The sequence below is a fragment of the Chaetodon auriga genome, chromosome 5, assembly GCF_051107435.1.
Source record: "Chaetodon auriga isolate fChaAug3 chromosome 5, fChaAug3.hap1, whole genome shotgun sequence".
Classification (NCBI taxonomy): Eukaryota; Metazoa; Chordata; class Actinopteri; order Chaetodontiformes; family Chaetodontidae; genus Chaetodon; species Chaetodon auriga.
This window is the reverse complement of record NC_135078.1, coordinates 8461810-8488718: the sequence shown is the minus strand read 5'-3', so window position 1 is coordinate 8488718 and position 26909 is coordinate 8461810. Positions and strand designations below refer to the sequence as shown.

The following is a 26909-nucleotide window of genomic DNA, read 5'->3' as shown; positions in this document are numbered from 1 at the left end:
ACAACGTCAAGGCTACCAGCTCGTCGCTTTGCCACTACAAATGGCTGCAGTTTAGGCTAGCTGCTAATCCTCTGTGGAAAAGGTCATGCCAAAATTTCTTTAGACAATCTAATGTTTAAAGCTGACAGTGGTTAAATCGCACCTCTGTAGTTCCTATACAAGAAGTGGGACGAGTCTTTGGCGAAGCGGATAACTATCTGCCGTGGAAGCAAAAGGAAGTGTTTTATTTTGAAAACGGGAAATAACAGGCACGCACTTTGATCAGCTGACTGAAATGTTGACAAAGCAGGTCGGCAGCCGGTGGAGGAAGCGAGGAGTCTCTCAGATATCTTCGGCGATGTGTCACTGGTGAGCTTGTCACCACTGAAATGACCGATGCTTAACGTTACTCCACGGCTACTTGTAATACTCCGTCGTTTGTTTTTCGAAACCCACCTCATCCTGGCACGGTCGCCGGTTTGTGCGGTACCTGCTAAGTTTCGGTCTTGCTTGACTTGTAAAAGGTGAACAAGAAAAACAACTAGGAACATAACTGCTGTCAGTATGGACATCCAGGACGAGAGGAGAAGGCTGCTGGATGCGGAGGGTGGAGATGAGGATCCATCTGGGCTCATGTCTGAGCAGGATGCTTATCTGAGGTCAGTCAACACACAACTACGCAGCTAGCTCACTGTAACTGCAGTCTGTATCCTGCATGATCAACTGGAAGAGTAGCTACTGGTTTTGCTACTTCAGCTGAGGGTTATCTAAATAAACAGACAAAGACGAATTGTTGAAGAAACATTCCAGTGGTTTTCCATGTTTGAGCCCATTTCCTCCAAAGCACATCCTTAACATGTCACGTGTAATCAATAGGCAAACAGTGCTGGTAAGTTTAAAATATCTGAATTCACGTTACATGATCGTTTTGATGTAATCACTCTGCCCAATTCAGTTGCTTTACTATGCAGCCGTCATGTCATCGTTGAGACAATAAACTGTCAGTTAATAGTGAAAAATGTCCTTCGCAAGTTCCCAGACAAACAGTCACATCATCCAACAAGGTTTGACAGCAGTAGGATATATACATTCATAATGTATAACTGTACAACCTGCATGCAGAACTGCTCAGCAGAAATGGAAAGTTTGCATTGTTTGTAGTCGTGGAGCTAAAACTTGCAAGCACAATGGGGAGGTCATTGAAATGCGGTGTCATCACACTCCAAATCCTTTTCTACCACATTATCAGTGTGCTGACAAACCTCAGACACCACCATACAATATGGATTCAACTCTGTTTTTATCTTACCCTTAAAAATATTCGTTAGGAGTCATGTTACTTTGCTAGGATAGGATGCTTTAGGATGCTTCACTGTATGTCATTAGCAAACATTTAGAACATGCAGCTCCTTTTAAATGCACCCATGCAATGCAAAAAGAACATAGACAGAATATATATTACATTATTTTAATTCTTAAACTGCTCTTAGACTCCTCAGAATGTCATCTTACAGAGAACCTAAGGTTACTAATCTTTAACTAAGGGCATTTTAATGTGCAAGCGTACTTGTGTAAGCCTCTGAACTGTCCTTTGATCATGTTTGGCACACTCACCTTTGACATTTACCTCCTCCTTCCTCTTTCACCCCACAGTAAAGTAAAGAACAAGAAGTTGTACCTGGCAACGTTTGCATCTGTCCTGGGTCCCATGAGCTTCGGGTTTGTGTTGGGATACAGCTCTCCCGCCATCCCCGAACTGACTAGGATTGCAGATCCTCGGCTGCGGCTGGATGATAACCAGGCCTCTTGGTTTGGGGTATGATTTAATATCACATGCCTCAAAGCACAACAACTTTTGGGCAGTGTGTTTTTCACTCATCAGCAGTTTAAATGTCATCACATGTTGTCCAAGCACTCGTTGGATTCACTGAGTTCAAAACCAAGTTGCACTGTGAAGAAACACAGAAAAGAACTCTCATAGTAAAAAAAAGTCAAACACAATTAAAATGAAAGGTTTGGTTGACTTTGGTTACTCATGTATGAAGCGAAACATGCTTGAGGCTAAATAGGGATTACTTCCTGAAAATGCAACCAAGTTATTTAAACCAAGAGTAGATGATGAATATATGTAATTTTTAAATGCAAATGTGCTGCTTTTTACAATTTTTTTTAATTATATTGTGGACATTTTTAAAGGTACTACATAGAGCGCAAATGTCACACTCAGAATTAAATCAGCATCATTAATAGTAGAAAAGCTAGTCAGCAAAAAGTACACATTTAATAAAAAGGCAACAACTTACGCATCTAATTCTTACTTCGACATAACTTGGAGCATTAGAATTGGTCCAATATGAATATAATTATCAAAGTCATCTCTTGTCTTTTCTGTTGTTCAGTCCATAGTGACCGTGGGAGCAGCGGTGGGCGGCTTGCTGGGCGGTTGGATGGTGGAGAGGATCGGCAGGAAACTCAGTCTGATGTTCAGCTCACTGCCGTTCGTCTTTGGTTTCACCATCATCATCGCAGCACAGAACGTGTGGATGCTTTACCTCGGCAGGGTGCTCACCGGCCTCGCCAGTGGAGTCACGTCGCTGGTCGTCCCGGTAAGAAGCACCTGGCCGTCTTTTTCAGTTTTGTCCAGTGAGGGTTAGTTAGCATTGGTCCCGTTTCTGCATCAACACAGGATATTAACATATCTTAAAGTGTTTTCAAGTTTCCATATTCATAAAAATGTCTCAATAATTTGTTTAATTAATTGTTCTTCTAGAATATATTTTATGAGATGAATGAATTTAGAGGTGAAATAATTTGTCAGATAATCAATTAATCATTGATTGAAAATTAACTGGTAACTATTTGATAATCAATTAATCATATAAGTAATTTATAAAGCAGCGTTTTACTTGCTTCTATGGAGAAAAGCCTCTGGTAAAATAGCTAAAATATCAGTGACAGTTGCTGTCAGTCACTCTGATGTTCTGATTCCTGTGTGATTTTCTCTCTTCATGCAGCTGTATATCTCTGAGATGGCACACGAGCGGGTACGCGGGACGTTAGGCACATGTGTGCAACTCATGGTGGTGCTAGGCATCATGGGAGTGTATCTCGCAGGTATGTCAACTCAGCTTTGAAGTGTTTGTGGCATCCTTCAATCTCTCAAGTTTGGCTCCAGGTTTCTGAAACTGGCCGAACGTTTCAATGAACATGAGAAAGAAAAGCATGAGGTCACTCTAACACGGCGGTTTACAAGCTGAATCACTGAGAGAACATCCACCGGCTCCACAATGCAGGCAACAAATCTGCTCTTTCTGGTTTATTATCTGTCTTAAGTCTCTTTGCTGCTTTGTCAAACACCCTGTGACAGCACACAGTTGAGTTTAAAGTGCTTTTCCCGAGGTTGCTGGACTGTTTCACTGTCTGGATCAGAGGCTGTGGAGAAGAGATGATCAAATCCCGGCCATCATGTGACGTGATCATCCTCAGATATGATCACAGTCCTGTGCTGCCACTTCAACAGCAGCCTCATTGGTTGACCTGTGTGGAAAATTGCTGCTTCTTGCTAATCTTGTTAACTGCATGGCATTCACGTTTACTCAATACAAGCTGGTGTGTCACATGAGCTGAATTGTCTTGTGTTAGAGGTCAGTGAAAAAATGTGGCTGTTATGTCATTTGGATTAAATGGCCCATTTAATGTGTAACAACTTTGGTATTTATTTAGTTAATGTCATATAAAGGATGAGAAAAAAGCATCAGGTTACCAAATAAATGATTCCATGAACTGAAGATCTGCTTACAGTTCCTCACATTTCATGGCACATTTTTATCTCAGTCACAGTTAAGAGAACTTAATCCCCAGATGGAATAACTTAATGTAGAATGAGGAAATATGTTCCATGTAATCTTGTTTGATAGCTAGCAAACTTAGTCACAAACCAGCTGCTGTTCAGCAAAAAGGTGAACATTGCAGAAAATTCAGTGGAACGATCAGATTAGCTGGGAAGCATATTTTTAGATGCGGCACATGAAAACATTTGTGAGGAAACCTGGACTTGACAAAGCTCCGCTGTGTTCTACAGACTTCAGTCTGACATGGACAGTTCAGTGCCTGGCGTCCTTTGAACGCAGCTGGCGGAAAAACTCAAAATGGGGACTAGAGGACAAAGGCATCTGTTGTTGTGGTGTGAATTTAGAATTTTTTTAATTGTCCTTTAATTTTCAGCAGGATTCACCTTTCTGTTTGGTGGTCCCATAATCCGTAAGGGGGTCAGCACCTCAGGGTTCTTCTAGTGTACCAATCCTTCCATACTTCAGATGAATGAAATCAGAATATAGAAGCAACATAGGAGAAGTGTGTTTTATTCATTTGATGTTAGGGAAAAATATCTTTGCAGCTGCTGCTGTACCATTTTCTCATTAGATGAAGGTCTACATGGGAACAAGAAAAGACATTCACGTCTTGGATTTTTTTTATTTAAGGAGACAAATGATATTACATAGAATAAAAGTTCTATTTCTAGAGGCTAAGAACATGTCTAATTGTGTAACATCTGTGAAGTATGGAAATTGTAAGAGCAAAGAGAAGAGACATGTTAGGATGTTATCAGCTAAAGGGAGGCTGGGCAACATGAAAGACCGATTCTTTAAATATCTCAGTGAAAACTATCATTTCCAGTTCTGTCTTACTCTCTATAAAATATTAAGTCATGCTATGAGTCATGTGAGGTTAGGTGTTTGCAGCAGCAACAGTGTGAGGATAAAAATGGGGATAACCACTCAGACAGAAAGTACAATAGCCTGTACAAACACTGAAAACAGTTTATTTAGCAAGTCAAAAGGTGTGGCTGTGGTTAGGTGTGGTAAGAAAAGCACTTTGTTGTACCTGTAACCACACCCATCAGTGAGGTCATGGTATCCTGGACTACACCTGTCCATCACTGCAGCAAGCAGAGAAATTGAACCACTGGAGGTCAACACAGGTGTTAAGTTACTCTTTAAGCAGGGACTCTACTTTACGAGAGTCCTAACAGTGACTGACATAGAAACGTAGCATCAGTTAGTTGAAACTAACCACTGAGCAGAGGTTGAAAGATTAGTATTTGCTTAAGCAGCATAACGAGCGTGAAACTGCAGACAGCGTATTTGTCACTGTCGATAACAGAATTTCCACAGTTATTGGAAAATCTAAATTCTTGGAGAGGAATCAGAGCCAGCTCCTAATCCTGAGTGTGTGAACTCATCCCGCAGGTCTCTTCCTGGACTGGCGCTGGCTGGCGATCTGCAGCTCCATCCCTCCTACGCTGCTGTTGGTGTGTATGTGCTTCATGCCAGAGACGCCCCGGTTCCTGCTGTCACAGGGCAAGAGGCGGGAGGCTGAGGAGGCGCTGCGCTTCCTGCGAGGACCGGACGCCCCCGTCGAATGGGAGTGTGCCCGCATCGAAGACGCCTGTGATGAGCAGGTGAGCCTGCGGTTGGTTGGCTTGGTTGTGATCCAGTGGACAGTGTCAGCCAGTGAATATGTGGTTTTTGATGAAAGGGAAAGGCAACGGACAGAGTACTGAGTGAGGTCACCACAGGAGGCACTGCAGAAGTCAAGGCTTGAATAAACAAATGACAAGAAAATTTAAGGCACCACCTTTCTCCTTAATGCTAATGCCACCACTGTTGGAAACATTGAAGTTAAGTGGTCTAGTCTGTAGTCTCGGACGATGAAAGGTCTCACTGACTGTATTGTTGACCTGCTTCCTCTCAGGGCTCTAGTTTCCACATGTCCGACCTGAAGGACCCTGGTGTCTACAAGCCTCTGGTGATCGGCATCATGCTGATGATATTTCAGCAGATGACGGGGATCAATGCTATCATGTTCTACGCTGAGAACATATTTGAACAGGCACATTTTAAGGTGAGGGGGTCATTGTTATTTCTTAATGGGAAATTAACACAGGGTCTCAGCTGTCCAGGCAGTAACAAATTAAAAATGTGTAATTCTGTCATGTGCACTACACAACAATCATCCGATATCGTCAATTTTGTCCTGGTCCTCTCATTTTTATTTGTAATTGAGCTCTTTTCGTGTCCTCTGGTACTTGATAAAGTGCTTAGATGCAATTTTAGGTGAAAATATTAATGAATTACTTGGTGCTAGAGTATATGATAACTGAAATGATAACTCATCAAGTCAGAACTTGATGAAATGTTCTCAATCGTTAAACTTTTAAGATTATACTATTCCTCTTTAAAAAAACAGCCTACAACTGAATCTGAATGCAAACAAAACTCAGTTTTAGAAATTCAGAAGTCACACGCAGAAGTGTACTTTCATGGACAAACATGTCAGAAAGCCATAGCACCTTTTTGTAAGTTTTCCGTGGATCTTGTTTTTCAGGAGAGTGACCTGGCCTCAGTGATCGTGGGTCTGGTTCAGGTCGTCTTTACAGGAGTGGCAGCACTAATAATGGACAAAGCTGGAAGGAAAGCCCTTCTCATCATCTCAGGTATTTTCTATCAAATTTGGTATTTCAAACAAATGCGCTTTTTTAATATAAAAAATTCCTTTGGGAGGCACCCAGGCAGCAAATGTGAGTCGTGTCTGTCATGACAGATTTTGTTTGTTTTCCCGATAATAAAGGTGTTGCCATGACGATCAGCACCTCAGCGTTCGGTGTTTACTTCTACCTGATGTCCAAGCCTCACAGCACCTCCACGCTGAACGTCTTGATGCTGGACATCCAGAGTAAGGCTGCCGAAGAACCTCACGCTGACTTGGCCTGGCTGGCACTGGCCAGCATGGGTGTCTTCATCACAGGTGAGATACTCCAATTCAGGCAAAATTAATGAAGAAAGAAAGAAAGAAAGAAAGAAAGTTTTTATATTGAATTGCTTGGATCAAAATGATGAATCAAGAGTCCAAAGGTGCAAATTCACAGAGCTAAAGTTGAGTGTCATCTGCAAAATGTCGAATCCCCCAGAGGAGCTAAGTCAACTTAGACACAATTTAGGGCAGCTACACAGGTGAAGGTAATTTTCAAGAACATATGGATCTTACCACCTTAATAATTTGTTATTGTGTTCAGGTTTTGCTCTTGGTTGGGGTCCAATCCCGTGGCTGGTCATGTCAGAGATTTTCCCTGTCAAAGTAAGGGGGTTTGCCAGCGCTGTCTGTGTCCTCACCAACTGGAGCATGGCCTTCGTTGTCACCAAAACCTTCCAAGACATGATGGTAAGTCCTCAACCGGACACTATTTCAGGGTTTTGTTTTTTTTCTGATTAACGAAATAATACACATCGCAAAATATAATATAGTATATGTAAATAGACATACAAACTCCCCTCCCTCTTTTTCTCACAAATTCAAAATTTGTAATGGAAAGTGATTAAATACGTTTACTGAAGTCCTGTAATTAGGTACAGTTTTGAGGTACTTATACTTTATACTTATACTGCAATTCAGATGCAAATATTGTACTTTTTACTCCACAACATTTATTTGAAAACTTAAGTACCTACTTACTTTGCATATTTAGTATAATTATACAAACTATAATCAACAAATAAATTAGGATGTAATATTATAGATTAAGATAAAACTTTATTGATCCCAAAGAGGAAATTCACAAGCTACTCTGTAGATGAATTATGTCAAGTTAAGTCACCTTAACCAGCTTCAGCATCAAAGTGATGAACACATTTATGCATCAACAATATAATCTAATCCAATTATATAATATACATTTTTCTGAAACATGCCATTCTGCATAGTGAGTGCTTTTATTTTTGATAATCTAAGTATATTTTGATGCTAATACTGATGTAGTTTTACTTAAGTAAAAATTGTGACTTTCCCTATTTTCAGATGCTTTGAGGGGCATTATGTTTCGGCTGTGTTAGATCTGTCCACTCTTCCAGTTTGATTAAAATTAGAGTTGAAACATTTAATTCAAATAATCATTTACTGTTAGTCATTTATCAAGAAAATGCTCAACATTGTCTGGTTCCAGTTTCTCCAGTGTGAAAATTTACTGCTTTTATATCTTTATAAACTGAATATCTTTGGCTTTTGTTGATTTGACTGAATAAGCCATTTAAGGCTTCACTGTGGGCTGTGGGAAATTGTCAAAATGGGTTTGTTTGTTACTATTTTCTGACATTTTATGAACTAAATAATTAATGATTAATGGAGTAATTGAAAAATGAATCAACAAATGATTTGATAATATAATCTGTAGTTGTAGCTCTAGCTGTATATACAGTGTATCTATTGTCAAACCTCCATCTATGGCCTTTCCAAAATCACTGCGACATCCACGTCAATATAACTGTGACCTCTTCCAGAATCTTCTCACCAGCGCTGGAACCTTCTGGCTTTTCGCCTCTATGTGCACCGTCAATGTCATCTTCACCATTGTCTTCATCCCGGAAACAAAGGGCAAGACACTGGAGCAAATCGAAGCCACTTTCAGAGGGACATCAGGTCCATGAAGCCCCCCCCCCCACCTACCAAAAAACATCCCACATCTCAAAAACTGAAAGATCTCAGGCCTCATATTAAGGAACTGACTGGTCCTCAGGATACTGTGTGGGCATTTTTAAAATCTTGTGAAGCCCGTAAGGCTACAAAGCTGAAACACTTTATCGTAAGTCCTGCCTTCGTGAAGGTTGTACTTTTCAGTTTTTGCTCAAATCATTTTGGAGAAGTGATTCCAAGAAAATAATCAGAAAAGTGTTTCAAAAACTGGACTAAAGTGCTCATTTAAACACTGTTGTGAGAAGATCCAACACAAGTTTTGTGTCTTACTCAAACAGACTTGGATCGGATGGGACACTGTCTGTGGTGGAGATGAACTGTGCTGCTACCTCCACTAATACAACTCTACACTGCCCCCTGCAGGTCTCAGTACTGTAGCTCACCTCTAGTCTGCACATTCAGTTCAGCTGAGGTCTTCTGCAGGAAATTAAAATGTCCTGTAGACAGTAAACCTAGTTTATAGAATGCTATAAAACCAATAATCAGGTACATAATGAAAGTTAAATATAGCACTGGGCTCTTTACACTTTCAGGACTAGAAGGTGTACTCCACCCCAAATCTGTCTGTGGTATGATTGAATAAATGTCAGGTATAAAAGATTCAGATGTGCTTTAACTGCGGAAAAATTGCAAATATCAATAATAAATGTTTCCCAAACCAGAATGATCTGCTTTTCCACTATTCATACATATTCCAGTTTTGAGCAGTTACAGTTTAGAACACATTGTCTGTCTTAATCCTCATATATCAACCTTTTCAGTTAGTTATTTGTGCAGGGTGAAACCTGTCTGAAACACACTGAGATTATGTTTGGTCGAGAAGAAGAAATACTGTTTCTCTTCATTGATTTCCATATGCAGATGCTGGTACAATGCTGCAGAGTTTAGGGAACACAAAGCCTTTTTTTTTTTTTTTTTTGACTCAGCCTTGGTTCGGTTTGATTTGGTGCCAAATGCAGTAGTAGCATAATTTTCTTCCATTACCAGATAAGAATAATATCAGGTGTCCTTGCTCCTACAACTCAATTTTGCAGAAACTTGAGTGATGTTTTGGACATCTGCTGTTTACACTGACGGTATTGACTGTTAATTTATCTTTGTACTTTCATCATCAGAGAAATGAAGTGAAATTTAACAGATTCTGTGATGCTAAACTTGATTAACATTTATCGTCAAGACAATTAAAAACTACCAACTGTAAATCTCACAAGAAAATATATGGATGTGTTTTTGTAATCATTTTGTTTTGGGATCGTCTTGTAACAGAAATATTTTGACCATGTATGATCTGATTTATACACAGTTGGGATAGTAATGATACTCAATATCATTTTCGAGAAGAAACTTCTCTGAAGAAACCTGATTGTTTTTGTTCTTTCTTTTTTCTCTTTTTATAGGTTATGTATATACTTTTACTTGATTTTTAAAAATAGAAAAACTCAATCTCTCTGTGGGAATAAATAACTGGTTTACTGAATTTCACTGAAGCCATGAAAATGAGAAATTATTCCACTCTTTCAGCCCTTTTTCCACTGGCTGGATGTTTGTAATATATGTTATTTACAAATTCACTCGGAATCGAGGCTCAAATGAAGCTCTCAGTTCCGTTATTCCAGTGTGAAACGGAATTGTTCCATTAACTGTGACTGTGAATAAAATCACAATGTTGTCTTGAACATCTTGTGCTGTGCAGTAATGATTCAAGGATCTTCATCTTCTTTTCTGTTTTAATAATTTTAATTATTGTTGGACATGTGATGCACAGAGCAGACGTTCATCAAAATGATGATATATTTGTCTAAAAATAGATGGATTTACCAAAGTAAATTGTTGTAAACAGAACATGTAACTTTCATTTCAGGTTTTGAATGGTAGCATAGTGCCATAAAACCCAGCAGTTAAGAACATATTACACGGTTTTCTACCTCCTAAAACAAAAATAGCGATTGCAATAAATTGAATACTGGAAAAAAAAAGAAGAAAGAAAGAAAGAAAGAAAGAAAGAAAGAAATGGAGAAAACTGATAATAGGAAATTACACGTAAACAGACACTATTAAAATGTACTTTTCTGCTGAAAAAAAGTTGAAACACAGTTTGGCTTGGAATGAATTGTTCTTGACTTCTTTTCCTGGAATGTGAAATGTTCCACAAATATACAGAAATTTGATGAGAAAGATTTTACAGCACCACGGTGCAAAGCCAAGCTCACTCTCAGCCTGCAGAAAGCAGTAAACCTAAGTGGAGACTTTTTTACAGAAAGAAGATAACACCATATTTTCCATATCTATCTCGTGTTTTCATCAAAGTAAATATTTTCTGTAAGAATCGACTGAAATGGTAATACAGTAATAGAATACCCACTGCCTCTTCATACTTTTAAATTCTGAGTTTGCGCACTACAGTTTATATGACTTTTCAAAATAAAAAACGTATGAAAAAAAATTGACACCGATGTGACGCATTTTATAGATACTTTGCTCTCAAGGTTTAATACTATTAGTAAACAAGGACATTAAATCAATAAAAACATGGCACTGACTGTTTTCTTGAATTCTATCTTTAAAAATTGACAAAGTTCCTCCTCGCGAAATTATTATGACAGCTGCCTCGCACGCTTTCCGGTCCGCGGTCAAAAATAACGGAAACACTTGCTGAACTTCCTGGTGTCACCTCGCCTGTCGTCCGGGGCATCCTGTCTGCTGCAGCTCGGCTCTGAGAGTCTGGGATGCTGCTGCAGAGATGGAGTTGAATCACAAAAACAACAAAGTGTCGGTCAGAGTTTGAGACAAAGGGAGGGGGGATAGCGTTAGTTCTCCAAGTGAACTGATCGCTGGATGGATTGCTTGTTGAAAATAAGTGAGGAGGAAACAAAAAAATCGGGTTGAAAATGAAGCTGCTGAAGCCGAGCTGGGTGAGCCACAACGGTAAGCTTGTGCAGGAATCTGTTGGACCAAGTTGGGCTTTTGTTGTCGGGAGGGGGGTGAATTGATAAGGAGACATGATGGTGGTGGTCGACACTTGTGTGACTTGTTTGACTTGCTTGTCACTGAATAGTCACTCATATACCAGACTCAGTTGAACAAGTGATCACACTCAGCTGCTGTTTTTGTCATTATCAGTATCACTTCTCGCTGTTCCAAATGTATTAGTGTTTGCTAACCTTAGCTAGCTAGCTAGTTAGCCCCCCCCGGCTAGCTCAGATGCTCTCACGCTAGCTAACTTAACCTGCCAGATGACCCATATCGAAGTTGCTGTCGTAAAGTGACTTTATTATTTCATGCTTTCGATGTCGCATACGGCATTTTAGCAGACACGTGTTATTTAGTGATAGCGGACAAGCTTGACGTAGAGCTAAAAAAAAAAAAAAGAGTATCTGCTGGTGAAATGTCCAAGCTGTCAGTTTGGAAAGTTAACCGATAGGGGAAATGGCCTGAACTGAGGCTGCAGCTAGCGTTTGTTGTCATGAGAGTAGAGCAAAATAAATAGTGTGTAAGATTAGTCATTGAGGCTGTGAAGCAGCCCACAGATGTGCAATTGTGCAACAAAACATCCCACAAAACCAAATGGACAAGTGACATTTCTATCTTAACTAGCGGTCCATATCTGTCAGCAAGCAAATCCCTCATTTAAAAACTGCATCCAGGAGATGTTTGGCTGGCTTTCAGTACTCATCGCACTTTGGACACTCAAAAAATCAACTAGCATCCTTCTCCTTCCAGTGTGTGCGAGTTATAATGCGTTACATCGGCATTTACTTAGAGACATGGAGAAATGATGAAGGCAAAAGTAAAAACTGAAACAAAAGCTGCAGTCAAATAATATAATAGGGCTGCAATTATGTCAATTAATTTGTCAATACTTTTTATGACAATCATAAAGTTACTGGAGCTTCACTGAGTAATTGATTAATCTGATCATCAGTTTGTCTTTTTAAGTCAAAATCCTCTGATTCTTAAATGTGAGTATTTTCTGCTTTTTTTTTTGATCCTCTCTGACAGTAACCTGAATATCTTTGCGTTTTGGACAAAACAAAACATTTGAGGACATCATCTTGGGCTTTGGGAAGCACTGATCAACATTTGTCACTCTTGATATTTTATAGACTAAGCATTAACTGATTTATTGAGTTGCGCCCCCACAAATTGAAAATAATCATGAAATAGTGAGACATGCTCGTCAGAGTTTCTCAGAACACATGGTGACATTTTCAGATGTGTAGTTTTGTCTGACCAGCAGTCTAAACTCAAAGATACTGTTGTTCTGTTAGATGTTCTTTTTTACTCCCAGACATCCGACGTGGCAACACTATTTAATACACCTGCAAACATACTTACTTCTAAGTTAGTTATTTATCTTATCTATAAAAATACATTAAATATATGATCTAAGTAACTTTAGAGGATTAAACATATTGGTCCATTTTACAGAAAAATCCCAGAATGCATGTTGAGCTAATCCAGTCACTGACAAAAACCAGGACAGACGGCACACTTTGAGATGGTGGACGTGCTCTGACTTAGCTGTGGAAAATCACAGGCGAGTTTAGGAATTTTCCATCAGGCCAGCAGTACGAAGCCTCGTAATGAAACACTGTGATGCTCCTGCGTTGTGTTCAAACGTGTCCCATATAATGTTTTCTCCCTGAACAACTGCTTTGTTTTGTCTGTTCGCAGTTATTATGGGTTGTTAGCTTGCGTCTATGAATCCATGAAAACTGTGGTTTGATAAATGTCATTAGATGTCGACTTATGTGTTTCACAGGCAAACCCATATTTTCAGTTGACATCCACCCCGATGGGACAAAATTTGCCACCGGTGGTCAAGGTAAGATCAGTACCATAGTTCACCTTCTCTGAACCATGTTCAGCTGCAGACTGCAGGTTTATTTTGCAGCCCATAACATGTTTTTTTTCATTCCTCAGATGAGGTTTTCAAATGAATGCACAAAGATGTCTTTATCATCCTGTTATGAAACAATAAGTCAGGGCTGAATAGGACGTTTTTGTTTTGTTTTTTTTAATGTAGGAGAGGATTCTGGCAAGGTGATGATCTGGAACATGGCACCGGTCCTGAGAGAGGAGGACGAGAAGAACGAGAATATTCCCAAAATGCTTTGCCAGATGGACAATCACCTAGGTAACCAGCCTTATCTGTATTCATTTTCATGTTGGTTCAAATAAGCCTGTTGAATGTAGATGTTTGGTTACTTGATATATTTGTTCATGAAGACACCTTTGTGTGCAGCTCTAAAACTTATACAGCTTTACTATCAGCAGTGTATGTACTCTCAAAGTGCACCAAACACTGCTGCTGCCGCTTCTGCAGAGAAAGAGCAGGTTGGATTATGCGTCACTCTGAGCTGAAGGAAGCGTTTCACCACGGTCAGCACAGCACGTCTAAAAGGCCCTTCATTACTGTCAAACTTCATTCTGCACAATATGTGGAAAAATTGTGTTTGGGCGGTCTGGCATTTCATTATAACACACACACACACACACACACACACACACAAAGACCACATAATGGCACGGACAGTCTGAATATCCCAAGCAAATAAAATACAGCACACAAATGTTGATTGAGGCATCTTTAAGGACAATAGATAAGACTCTAAAAGCTGAGTAAGCGAATCGCCTTTTGGATACACAACTCAGACGAAATACATAAATATGCCTTCCTATCACTGAAAGTGCAGTTGCTTTCAGTAATAGTGACGGTGAAGCATGAAAGCACTACGCAAGTGTCCATCTGTTCAATCCCTGCTGCCTCCGACCTCTGCTGTGCCGTTATTGTCTCTATAACCAGCTGTCCTGTCACAGACACAGACAGAAGCTGGCTGCAGGCGGATTGGCACCAGAAAATCAATAGAACATCTATGAGATGCACACAAGAAGGAAAAAAAGCCATGTTTTACTGATGTATTATTTCATTTTTGCTGCTCGCGGTAGCTCTGCATGCCCAGAAACAGACCCAGATTCTCATGGTGGGGCCATCATCATGGATTAAGTGTTAAGAGGAAAGACGACTCCAGAAAGGAAGACATAAAAGAACATTCAAAGGAACACTGCCGCTGTGGATTGAGTCATCTTCTATCAAAAGATTACTTGTTTCACGTTTCTCTTTTTTAGCGTTGATGTCGTCACTCTGGTACCGACTGATTCTGACGCGCCAAATATGGCGTTATCTTCCCACTAGTTTCAAATTCCTGTTTAAATCCTGCTGCACTTTTTTTGTCTCTGTGATCAACATAGAGGCAGACACTGCTTCTGTAACAGGCACCAAAACAGATTAAAATAGCCTCATCTGTCCCGCACAACACACAAGCTGCTGCACTGCGCAGGAACAGGAGAAATGTACAAGCAGTCAGAACAATCTAACAATAAGATCGTCTAAAAATAAGATCGTTTTGCAGTGCAGGTATCATTAACGGCCACCGTGACAGACAGCCTTGTCAGCACAAATCCACGATGCAAGTTATGTCTATGACGGGAATGAACAGTCACAGTGTGCTTGTCTCTGCAGCGTGTGTGAACTGTGTGCGCTGGTCCAACAACGGGCTGTACCTGGCATCAGGAGGAGACGACAAGCTGGTCATGGTGTGGAAGAGAGCTGCGTATGTATATACACACACACACACATGCAAATACTGTGCAAGTGCTCATGATATATTTTAGAAAGTAATGCTGCATTTTGAGGTGATTTATTGGTTGTTTTCGACCACGGACAGGGTTGTAAATTTCAATGAAATGAAATGCTGCTGATGGGAGCCGTTTGATTTTGACCGCACGTGTGTTTTGTTGGTAGCTTCATCGGCCCGAGCACAGTGTTCGGCTCGAGCAGTAAGCTGGCCAATGTGGAGCAGTGGCGGTGTGTCACCATCCTGAGAAACCACACTGGAGGTGAGACAAAGCCATCCTAGATGTTTAAAGAATTTTAATCCAGCATTGTTTACTAGCTTGTCATGTTTATGAGCTTGCGCTCTTCTTCTTTCCTGCCTTTGTTGGTGCATTGCTACATATCCACCTGTAGATCAGTGGAACAGTGTGAAACCATTGGAAGGACTGTGCTTGTGTGTGTGCACGAGATAAGCAAAATGGTGACCCACTCGTAGAAAAACCACTCCATAGCACTACTAGAGATCAAAAACTCCACAGTGAAACCAGTAATACACTCATTGTGTGTGTTTCAGATGTGATGGACGTGGCGTGGTCTCCTCATGACGTGTGGCTGGCCTCCTGCAGCGTGGACAACACCATCGTTATCTGGAATGCTCGCAAGTTTCCAGGTAGGAGACACTGAAAGCAGAGCTCACCCTGTCCACAGCATCGCAGCTGTGTGAATCAGTCCAAACACGTTTGTCTGGAGTGAAAAGAACCTACATTTTAAAATGTAACATTTCTAATAATAATGACATCTTAAACGTTTTGCACAGCCCCACTTGACTTTGGTCGTTTTCACACCTGACCAAGCAGACTCGGTTCGATTGGGGAGCTGAAAGTTGCAGCATTGTTGCATTTATCACTTGTTTCAGTTCTGCTTTCACACTGTGATTTCTAAAGTGCACCAAGCTTTCTGAGCAGCATCACGTGGTTGAAAGGGGCGCTCGTCGATTGGACAAAGTACGAGGGGAAATCCCTCCCTCCCGGCCCGGAAAAACAACAGTAAACATGGAGCATCATGTGAAGTTCGTTCGTTTAAAACCCATTCCCCCATTTTCTCACTAAACTGTTTAAAAATGTCATTGTTTTTGTGAGTGGATGTCAGATGTGGGTTTATGTGGTCATCTGACCATATTTCAAGGAGAGCTTTGAGCTCTTCATCTGTCCACGTCTGTCCTCTCGCCATGTTTGTTTTGGTTTGGAGTGCGCGCTGTACTTCCTCTACCCTGGATGCACTGCATATAGCGTCACTATGTACATTTGGTCCTGTGTTTGGTCTGGTGAGCTTTCACACTGCATACAAACCGAACCAGGGTTCACTTGCAAGCGAACCGAGACCCACGTTCTCAGGCGGACCAGAGTTCGCTTGTTTGGTCCACACCAGAGTTCAGATGAGCTCTCACACCTGCCCAAACAAAGCGGACTATCCGAGGAAACGAACTCTGGTCCGTTTAAAGGGGACCAAACAGCTCTGGTGTGAAAGTGACCTTTGACTCCGTGATTTTTTGTTTCTTAGAAGTGAGCCACTATCCAGTATAACCTTCATGTCTCTGTCCTCTTTGTCTCTCCAGAGATGGTGACGTGTCTGCGGGGACACACTGGATTGGTTAAAGGTCTGACGTGGGATCCAGTGGGAAAGTACATCGCCTCCCAGGCCGACGACCACAGTCTCAAAGTGTGGAGGACAGTGGACTGGCAGATGGATGCCAACATCACCAAACCCTTCAGCGAGGTACAAACGGGCTGTCAGATGTGTGTGTTGCTCTGTGGGAGCAGGTGGTTGGCGTTATCTGGACTCTTATGCATTTTCACTCATTTATTCAGGTTTTCTTTTGATTCGTCACACGTCCGTTTTCTCTCTCCGTATCTCAGTGTGGTGGGACGACTCACGTCCTGCGTCTGTCCTGGTCCCCAGACGGTCAGTACTTGGTGTCAGCACACGCCATGAACAACTCTGGTCCCACCGCTCAGATCGTGGAGAGAGACGGCTGGAAGACTAATATGGACTTTGTGGGCCACCGTAAAGCTGTCACTGTGGTGGTAAGGACGTTTTAGTCACCTGTTCAGCCTTTAAAGGCATACTTCACCCAAAATCTGTCTGTGTACTGATCTGGTCTCTCTCTTTCCTGTAGAAATTCAACCCAAAGATCTTTAAGAAGAAGCAGAAGAACGGCAGCTCTCCCAAACCCAGCTGTCCGTACTGCTGCTGCGCTGTCGGCAGCAAAGACCGATCGCTCTCCGTCTGGGTCAGTTCACACTTTCTTTTGCAGTGCATAAAAAATGGTCAACCATAGAAGTCTTTTCCAGAGATGCAGGTTCCTCAGTCTGTAAAGTCCGGAAGTAACTCTCATGTGTCTTTACCTCACTGAGCCTAACTGAGTGATTAGACCTTGTTTTCTTAACTGTTAAATGAGGATAAACATATGAAGGGTGTCTCACTAATGCTGGCTGTCTGCTTCTCATCCTCAGCTGACCTCTCTGAAGCGCCCCCTGGTGGTCATCCATGATCTGTTTGATAAATCGATCATGGACATTTCCTGGTGAGTGTTATTCAGGCATTATGTGATCAACCACACACACATCAGTGTCTCCCTGCCTGAGCTGAGACTTAATGTTAAGGTGACATCACTCACATAACAACTGCTCCTTCAGGCTTTGAGAAGGTTTTACAAAACATTTTCATGGTTTTAATTAATTTTGAATAGAAAGAGTGATACTTGACCTTGATTGCGGTTCCAGGTGTCCTGTCAGAAGGTCTTACTAATGTCTGTTTTTACAAACAATCTATGGAAGAGAACTTGTTGTCTTCAGGACGTTTTTGGTTGCAGTGCAGAGTGAGGACTGGCTCTGGCACAGTGTATCCACCTCTATTCCATATTATTCTCCATGGTGTTACACTTATGAAGAAGACTATAAAACATCACTGGTGCACCCCTCTGTATCTCTGAGCTTGATGTGTGTGCTTGTGTGTGTGTGTGTGTGTGTGTCAGGACTCTGACAGGTCTGGGGATGTTGGTGTGTTCCATGGATGGCACTGTGGCCTATCTAGACTTCTCATTGGATGAACTGGGAGACCCACTGAGTGAGGAGGAGAAGGTTAGACACACATCATGAAATCACATCTGGTTGATCATGTTCTGATCATCAGAGTGTATGCTTTCCAGCCAAAAAAAACAATATTTACCTCAACAAAACAAATGACTCCTATACTGAAACCAGATCATGTTTGCACTCTTGTCTCAGCATCATTAACCTCAAGTCTTTGTCCTCTTCTGTATGTCATAATACTAGTTTCCAACCTGTGTGTTTAATCAATCAAACTTGTCTTCGTCTGTCATACAGAACAGCATCCACCAGAACATCTACGGTAAGAGTCTGGCTATAACCAGCACAGAGGCTCAGCTTTCCACCACCATCATAGAGAACCCCGAGATGCTCAAATACCAGCAGGAGCGACAAAACTCAGCCCAGGCCAACTCAGGACCGGGCAGCGCTGGGCCCGAATCCTCAGCCCCCAAACTGAACAGCATGATGAACGGAGAGTCTCTGGAGGACATCAGGAAGGTGGGAAACTGAAGCAGAGTTTTTGACTCTGCATGGATTAATGGAGAAATCTGCAGTATTCCAAGGCTCAGCTTGCATTTTGTTATTCTTTAGATACATATTTATTCTTTTTCCAGGGCTCCATTTTCGAAAGCCGTCAAAACAGTGATAGTTTTGAAGCTTAAATTTATTTCTAAGATGTTTTCTTTTGTTGTCTGGCAGAACCTTCTGAAGAAGCAGGTGGAAACCAGAACCGCAGACGGCAGAAGACGCATCACGCCGCTCTGCATCGCTCAGCTGGACACAGGGTAAGAAAACACCTGATTTCCACTGGTGGACAGAGCTTTCATTTACAAGATGACTGATCGCACAGAAACAGAAACAGAGAGACCTGCCTGTACCCCTAGAAACAGAAAAAAAGTGAAAACTCTCCACCACAACATTGTAACAGCACAACGGGTCTGATATATTGACTCAAGGATAATTAGACCAGATTCAAAATATGGTGGACTGTGACAGAACCTAACAGAGAGAGAAGACCAGCCAGTTAATGAGCAGCAGAGGCGGATAACAGCAGCAGTGTGTCGTTTTTGCTGAATTACACATTTCAGTCTGTGCCTCCAAAAACATTCTTTTCTCCTGATGATGATGATGATGATGATCACACCATCTGATTAGACATGATAGAGGTTGGATATTAGTGGGGTGTCAGACATACTCACACACAGAGGCAGGACTGGATTCTGTCAGATCTGATTAGACTGAATATGATTTAGACTGTGGTTGCATAACGGGTCTCTTCTAGTTACCAGGAACTGAGAGGACTCGTGAAGACCTCTACTTGAGTCAGAGTGACCCCCAGCTCATATTCTAGCAGTAGTAGCTGTAGTATAGAAAACATAAGAACGGCAGTGGATCACTGTCCCTCTTTGTCTGCAGGGACTTCTCGCCGGCTCTGTTCAACAGCGCTCCCATCTTGCCCTCTGGCTCCTCCATGTCCAACCAGCTCACCTCCCAGCTCAGCTCTGACTCCAGCCCAGGACAGGCCTCTTCTCTGGGGCTTAGGCCCAGCCACGACCCCATGCTCACCTCACCTCCACCCAGCAGCGCCGCCAAGGGCCTAGAGGACAACAAGGATGGGTACAAGCTGACAGCAAGCTGTTGCTTTTCTGTTCTATTTCCTGTTTCTGCCATATTATTTCTGAGTCTGTTGACTTCTCCTTCTCCTCATTCCCTCCTTGTCTTCTTTTTCTTTTCTGATATTCCAGCGTGAAGCCGTGCCTGCTGCTCACTTCAGCCTCCAAGATTGAACCAATGAAAGCTTTGGACTCCAGGTTCACAGAAAGGTCAAAGGCCACGCCGGGGGTCACAGCCGCCATCTCCTCTACCGCGGGACTCACGCCTCTGGACAGGTGCCTGACTCAGTACAAGTGAAGTAGTTAAGATGTGCAGGGTGGACAACATGGAAAATGATGACTTTTCTGTCGGTCCAACAGGCAAAAAGATGGCATCTCTACCCTGAAAGACATAAAATCCAAAGAAGACACCAGCAGTGACAGCGAAGACAAGATGGCAGCTATCAACAAAAACCTGACATTCAGCAAGAGGAAACCCGAGCTGCTGATGGATGGAGGAGAGGTGGTGGAGAAGAGGAAGAAGGGTCGGCCCAGGAAAGACAAGATGGCCGCTCCCATTGCCCAACCCTTCACTCAGGTAGAGAGACAGAGGGAAAGATGAATGGATAGATGGAGGTGTCACTGATCTGGTACATCAGTGAAAGAGGTCCATTTATTAATTTATAAAGACATTGATAAACAAAAGGAAGAACATATTTAGTTTTTATCTCTGTAGTTAGAGTCAAATCCTCTTTTTCATTTGATATATTTTATACTAGAAATGTTTCAAATCTAACAGCTTTTTAAAATTAAATGGCAAGTAGGATTACAAAGGGTTTGTCTAAGCTCCTGGAGGACAGATGTCCTTGGAAGAGAGAAATAAGAGTGTTTTGTGCCTGCTCTTCCTGTCAGATAACTCCCCCAGCAGAGAGAGAGCCCACCAGGGTGCCAGCTCCTCCAGCTGCTGCAGCTGCTCTCAAACTACCAACACCAAGCATAAAGAAGGCCTTCAGTCTGCAGGTAACGCAGTGTGTGTGTGTGTGAGTGAGAGAGAGAGAGAGAGAGATCTCAGTCAGATCAAAGGAAGGTAACTCTGTACAGATCTCCCATATTAACATCACGTATCAGTCAGTTAGGATGAGGCTGTTGTTTACAGACCTGATGAGCTGTAAATGGAATATGTCCGTGTCTGTGTGTGTGTGTGTGTGTGTGTGTGCAGGTGAGCATGGAGCCGTCAGTGTTTCTGGAGGTGGAGAACGAGGTGTCGGTGGTCGCAGGTACGAGGCTCAGCCAGCTGCGATGCTCCAGAGATGGACGGGACTGGAACACACTGCTGCCCAGCTCGGTGGTCACTGCAGCAGGGAGCAGGTAGAACACGTCTCATGTCGTGATGAAAACAGATAGACTTTGTCTTTCTGCTTGAATTGTTTCACTTGCACTTCTGTGGAAAAACACTGTCATATAATAGATAACCGTCTGAATTATACTATATCAGTTCTTTCTGCTCTTCCTCCCCCTCAGTGACATCCTCGCTGTCGCCTGTCAGGACAGGATGTTGTCTGTGTTCTCTTCCTGTGGGCGGCGGCTCCTTCCGGCCATCCAGCTGGCCACACACGTGTCAGCTCTGCACTGCTCCGCCCACTTCGTCATGGTTCTGACGGCTGGAGCGACGCTGTCCGTCTGGTCAGTGCTCACATGTTCTTTTAGAAATGTCATGTGGTTGAGTTTTCCACACTTGATCCTGAATCGAGGTGAAAATGATGGTGCATAACTTAAATTCCAGAGATATTTACATGTTGAGAGAAACATGGATTTAAGTCGATGTCATTTTCAGCCTGTTGCAGAGCTGTTTTCCTCTGCACCGGCTGATGGAAAGGCAGCGTCAGTTGAAGGTTTTCATGTAGCCTTATCTGACTGTTATCTGTCTGTGTGCAGGGACGTTCAGAAACAGAAGGCTCTGGTGAAGAACGAGTCTCTGCTGACCATTTTATCTGGTGAGACACTGCAGCATGTTCCAGAGCACGCCTCCCCCTACAATTCTGAATTGTCAAGTTTTTAATATGTGTTAAATAAATGATACTCAGAGTTTAAATTAAAGCTGTAAGCAGGTGTGTTTTTGAGCTGTGGACAGGACCACGCTACCTGCTTCTAGTCTATATGTACATTTAACACATGATCATTTATAAAAAGAGTTTAGTTGAAGACTGAGATGTTGCATGAAGATGGTTTCAAACCACGTTGTATTGACTAAGGTAGCAATGAATATTCTTGAGTCTGGAGAATGCAGTCATGCTGTTCTTCCTAAAAACATGTTGTTTGTGCCTGTAGGTGCTGACATCACAGTGTCTCAGTCTCTGCTGACTCAGCAGGGAGTTCCAATCATTGGACTGTCCAACGGAAAGTCGTACTGCTTCAGCTTGTCACTGGAGACATGGTGAGAAGCTAAAGAGTGGAGACGCAGTCTGACACACTGACACAGCTGCTACAAATAATACTGATGAGGAGTTTGGCTGTGTTATGAAGTATTGTATTGATTGACTCTATGGTGTGCGATTCTACGCTGTGATTAAACTGCAAGGCATCCATTGAGGACACTAACGGAATGATTTCCAATATAACCTTCAAGAATGACACTCTGTCTCTCTCAGGACTCTGATAGCAGATAAAGGAGACTCTCTGGTCCAGTGTGCTGACTTCAGGAGCTGCCTACCTACCCACGATGCACCTGTGTCCTCAGGGCCACTGACTGTCATGCAGGGACGCAACCTCAAGTATGACAATGACATGTAATTTCTTCATCTTACCACCGGTTCATACTCCAGGTGAAGTGATAAAGCAGTAAATGAATCTCTGTGGTCCCTGCAGTGCTGGTCGTCTGGCGTCCCGCCTCTCCTCCACCCCTCACCACCTGCAGCAGAGCATGACGCTGGCCTTCCTGGAGAATCAGCTGGCGTCTGCTCTGACTCTCCAGTCAGCGCAGGAGTATCGCTACTGGCTGCTCATCTACGCCCGTTTCCTCGTCAACGAAGGTAACAAACTATCACTGTCTAATGATTTAACACACTTTCTACTGACCAACAAGAGTAAAAAAAAAAACACCAACGGTGTGTGCGCGTGTGTGTTCCCCCTACAGGCTCCGAGTATCGTCTCAGAGAACTCTGTAAGGAGCTGCTGGGCCCCGTCCACAAATCAGCGGCTTCAGCCTGGGAGCCCACCACTCTGGTACGACTCTCCACCGTCTGCTGTTTTGTCTTCACTTGAAACTTTTCTGATTGTTTTCAAAAAGTTTGCCTTCCACATGTGATTGATTATCAGAAGTGTGGTTGATTTATTTGTTCCTGTTTTGGCCTGTACAAACAGAGCTCTCAGTGCTAATATGTTAGCCACAGCTCGCTCTGCCGCCCCTCCACCGAGTGCGTACGTGCTGCTCACTGTTTGCCGTCCTTGTTTTCTGTGTGTTCAGGGTCTGCGTAAGCGGGAGTTGCTGCGGGAGGTTTTACCCGTCATCGGTGAAAACCTGCGATTCCAGAGACTGTTCACTGAATACCAGGACCAGCTGGAGCTGCTGCGCAACAAATAACACACACTGCTATACACAGACACACACAGAGATGCACATACTGACACAAACACACACTTGGACTCATCATGAAACCAGTCTGGTTCGTCCCGGCTCCGCTCAGTTCGGGTAAACTCTGACTGCTTTCCTCCACTTAGGGAGCTTGAAACACTGCACTGGCTGAAGGACACATCCAGGGTGTTTTGGAGAACTTTGATAACAGCCAGTCCTTTTCGAGCGCTGGAGCTTCTCCGTGCTGTCGCTCACTGGGGAAATGTGGGTGCTTAGTTTTTTTCGTTTTTTTTACCACAGCTTCAGTTTGAACTGTCATGTTGTCTTTTTTTCCTGCTAAATGTGTTTTTTTCTGGCCTATGCACCTCTCTCCTGCACTCCTAATCATGAACTTAAAAAGATTAACTTAAGAGAGACGGTGATGGAAGGGTCACAGGTTTGAGTCCTGCCACGTGCAGGATCAGCAGCTGTGTGTGTCCTGTTGCATCGCTCTCGAGTCCATTTCCCTCTTCAGAGAGAAAGCAGAGGTGAGACACACAAATAGAAATCAGAATGGATGTAAAGGAGCAATATGCTTGTACCAAAGTGATGCCTTTGTGTGTAGAAATAACCACACACCTGTATGTGCACAGTGAAAGAACATCCAGACAGAGGTTCAACCCGCTTTTTAAAGGTTCATGATGATTTTTCTTAACTGAAACTGCCAACAAGTGAAGTGATGAGTGTACTGGCTGTCTTTAAAAGTGACCATGCTAAGACCAAAATGCGAAGCCACGGCGAAAAAGATAACAAAAAATCAAAGATCAGCTCTGGAGATTTAATTTATAAGCTGAAAATACAGGCTGGGCCACTGGGAAATGGAGTCAGAAGGGATCTGAGGTATTAAAGTAATGAAGAAAAGCTCGCCTTTATGTCCCTTTGCAGCTGATTGTATGCCACAAAAAATCCACACCTAAGTCAGAGAACACATTTAGCAGCTCAGATGTTAAAATAGGAGGAAGCACAGCAGCCAACACTTGACCATAATGTCAGAGTGAATAACACGATAAAAATCAGAAGGCTGATTATCAGCTTGTGGCGCTGCAGGAATCCCTTGTAGGTGTGCACGAACACGGATTCGTCATATCTTGGTCTTCAACTATTTTAGACGTCAGTACAAGCTGTCCATACTAGACGCCATTTTTAAACAGCTGGAGTCATGTCTTCTTCACAATGTGTTCATTTTGTTACCTGAACCTCATCGGCGCCTCTAAAATCAAGATAATCAAATCTTTTGAAGCCGTTTTGTCAACGATGTATGAGTGTGCTTAAGAAGTTTGTAATGTGTAGGATGAATGAATTTAGTACCAAACCCAGTTTTCAGACAGATCTTCACCTTTAACTTAACATCTCAGATTCTATCATATTTACTGTATCACCTCCTCCTGCCCGTCTGCGGGTATTTAGTAAGAAAACACAAAACCTGAACAGTGAATCCTCTGGTCTGCATGTTTCTCTGGAACTTCCTGAACCTCTTTTACTGTAAATTTGTGCCACAGTCACCTCCAAACAGATCGATTGTAAATATCAGTAGCTGCTCAAGAAAATCGTGCTGACGTCAGTCTTCCTGAGCGCCAGTGTCTCACACTTGTCTTTGCAAATCTGTATGCGGGCCATCGAGGTAATCCAAGACAAAATTCTCTCCTACGTGTAGTTTCACAAACATCATCAACTCTGCTCACAACATGTGGCGCAGCTTTTGTACTCAAATCCAACAGAAATGGTTTGTCAGTTGAACGTGTGATCGTAGGATTGTCTTCTCGTTCAGTGGGGAAATGTTACTCAGCACATATTATTTTGGTCTGATTCACTTCTTGTCTCTTTTGTAAATAACCAGATTCTCTTTGCTGTACCCATCTTTATTTTTTATCTCTGTTGCCTGGAAAAACCACTGCAAAGACATCTGTTTTTCAGGACTGAGAGGGGAAACGTTTGTCTGACATGCATTAACTTGATGTTTTAACAGGTTTCAAATGCCCCAAGGTCATGAAACCCAACAACACCTCAGTGAACTTCAAGGACTACTTGTGTTTAGACTTTTTGTCTCCAGCAGCAGTAATGCACTCCAGTTCGTTGTGTGTATATAAATGGAGAGTGTGAGCTTAGAAAGCTTGTTCACTGCTGTAATTCACTGCACAGTGTGCAGACCAACACTGAGGCAGACAACAGACAAGTCCATAGGAAGGATTAATCCTCTTTCTTTCTTTTGTTTGTTTGTTTCTTTTTTTCTTTGTTTATTTTGCTGTTTGTCATTTTTAAATGTTTATACAAGGCAATTTTTGTTTCCATTTTCTATAAGAAAAAGAAAAAAATGAGCAGAGAGGAGCTGAAAATTTGCCTTCGAAGAAAAGAAAGTGAAAAATAAATGAGGAACAGTTGAGTTTTGGTAATTAACTGTTTGGCATTTCTTCACTCTGTGTGTTTGTGTGTGTGTGTGAGAGAGAGAGACAGCAGTTGCAGGTTGAATGCCTTATTCAAGAGAATATTGCATTTCGAAGAAGAACCTATTACCTAATAAACAGATGTCATGTTGTTTGTGCAACACAAAAACGATCTTTGTGTGACACAAATCACACTGAATAAAAGGGAAGAAAAACAGAAGATGTAGAACATGAAATCAGCTCAGTAACCCTCACAGTGACCCTGTGAGGCTCTGCACGAGTCTTACCTGATGCCTGCATTTAGCATGTAAGAAGTCACTGTAGGTCCATCACACTCTGGACACAACCTGTTCCAACTTCCCCCCTCTGTTAGTCGCTACAGAGCACTGCACACCAAAATCAGACACAAGAACAGCGTCTTCTCAGCCCATTACTCACTGATGAACAGTGACACCAGTCACACAGTCTGTAACACTAAAACATCCACTTATCTATAACAGGTCAAGACTCAGCAGTCCAGCTACATCTCAAGGACATGGGACATTCCTTTGAGGACAATGATGTACATATTTTGGGCATTGAAGACCAATGGTTTGAAAGAGGAGTGAAAGAAGCCATCCATGTCAAACTGGACAGACCAGCACTGAACAGAGGAGGTGGTCTAAGGTGGCACCTTAACAGCCATTCACACCAGGAGGCATGTGACCCCATTGAGTCACATGATGGGTGGGCGGGTCAACACCTGTGGAGCCATCAACACCTTGACTCATGTAACTCTGACGACTTGCATGATGCTGGGCAGAGCTACGATCCTGTGAGAGGACGAATGCCTGAGACTCCCCACCAGCCAGTTAGAACTGAAGAAGCCTTTTGGACGAGAGGCGAAACGTCTTCTAGAACCACAAACAAGTCCATTTGCCTTTGGAAGCACTTAGACGTACCATGACCTGGATGAAAGAGAATCTTCACAGACTCACCATGAGAATGTGTGCCATGTGTGGAATGCATGTCAGCATCCATCTCGAGGATTGTGCGTTGACACATAGATATTACACACAAAGAAGTTAAAAACTGGTCAGGAGAGGAATGAAGCCT

General features: G+C 42.4%; 2 protein-coding genes across 2 annotated transcripts; both read left to right on the top strand.

The window, feature by feature from the left end:
• The first annotated feature begins 252 nt into the window (after nt 1–252).
• On the top strand, nt 253–10181 carry slc2a8 (solute carrier family 2 member 8). Its single transcript, XM_076731915.1, has 10 exons — nt 253–638; nt 1633–1795; nt 2379–2585; nt 2994–3093; nt 5229–5440; nt 5734–5883; nt 6367–6475; nt 6610–6786; nt 7055–7200; nt 8313–10181. The coding sequence occupies exons 1-10, from the start codon at nt 544–546 to the stop codon at nt 8457–8459; spliced, it is 1506 nt and encodes a 501-aa protein (XP_076588030.1). The 5' UTR covers nt 253–543; the 3' UTR covers nt 8460–10181.
• Nucleotides 10182–11186: 1005 nt separating this feature from the next.
• Nucleotides 11187–25827, top strand: hira (histone cell cycle regulator a). Its single transcript, XM_076731494.1, has 25 exons — nt 11187–11430; nt 13268–13330; nt 13532–13642; nt 15029–15119; nt 15311–15405; nt 15696–15791; nt 16737–16897; nt 17038–17205; nt 17298–17411; nt 17635–17705; nt 18156–18261; nt 18508–18729; nt 18931–19016; nt 19648–19848; nt 19977–20120; nt 20205–20421; nt 20736–20843; nt 21043–21191; nt 21345–21506; nt 21759–21817; nt 22152–22257; nt 22472–22594; nt 22689–22852; nt 22957–23045; nt 23287–25827. Exons 1-25 carry the CDS (start codon nt 11394–11396, stop codon nt 23401–23403), a joined length of 3060 nt encoding a protein of 1019 aa, XP_076587609.1. The 5' UTR covers nt 11187–11393; the 3' UTR covers nt 23404–25827.
• The last annotated feature ends 1082 nt before the right edge of the window (nt 25828–26909 follow it).

Bases quoted from the DNA above. Each gene is read 5' to 3' on its own strand.
- slc2a8 (XM_076731915.1), top strand. From the start codon at position 544: ATGGACATCCAGGACGAGAGGAGAAGGCTGCTGGATGCGGAGGGTGGA. The intron at 5,441-5,733 runs GTGAGCCTGCGG...GCTTCCTCTCAG, and splicing joins AAGACGCCTGTGATGAGCAG to GGCTCTAGTTTCCACATGTC. The intron at 7,201-8,312 runs GTAAGTCCTCAA...GACCTCTTCCAG, and splicing joins AAACCTTCCAAGACATGATG to AATCTTCTCACCAGCGCTGG.
- hira (XM_076731494.1), top strand. From the start codon at position 11,394: ATGAAGCTGCTGAAGCCGAGCTGGGTGAGCCACAACG. The intron at 17,206-17,297 runs GTAAGGACGTTT...TCTTTCCTGTAG, and splicing joins GTAAAGCTGTCACTGTGGTG to AAATTCAACCCAAAGATCTT. The intron at 22,853-22,956 runs GTAACAAACTAT...TTCCCCCTACAG, and splicing joins CCGTTTCCTCGTCAACGAAG to GCTCCGAGTATCGTCTCAGA.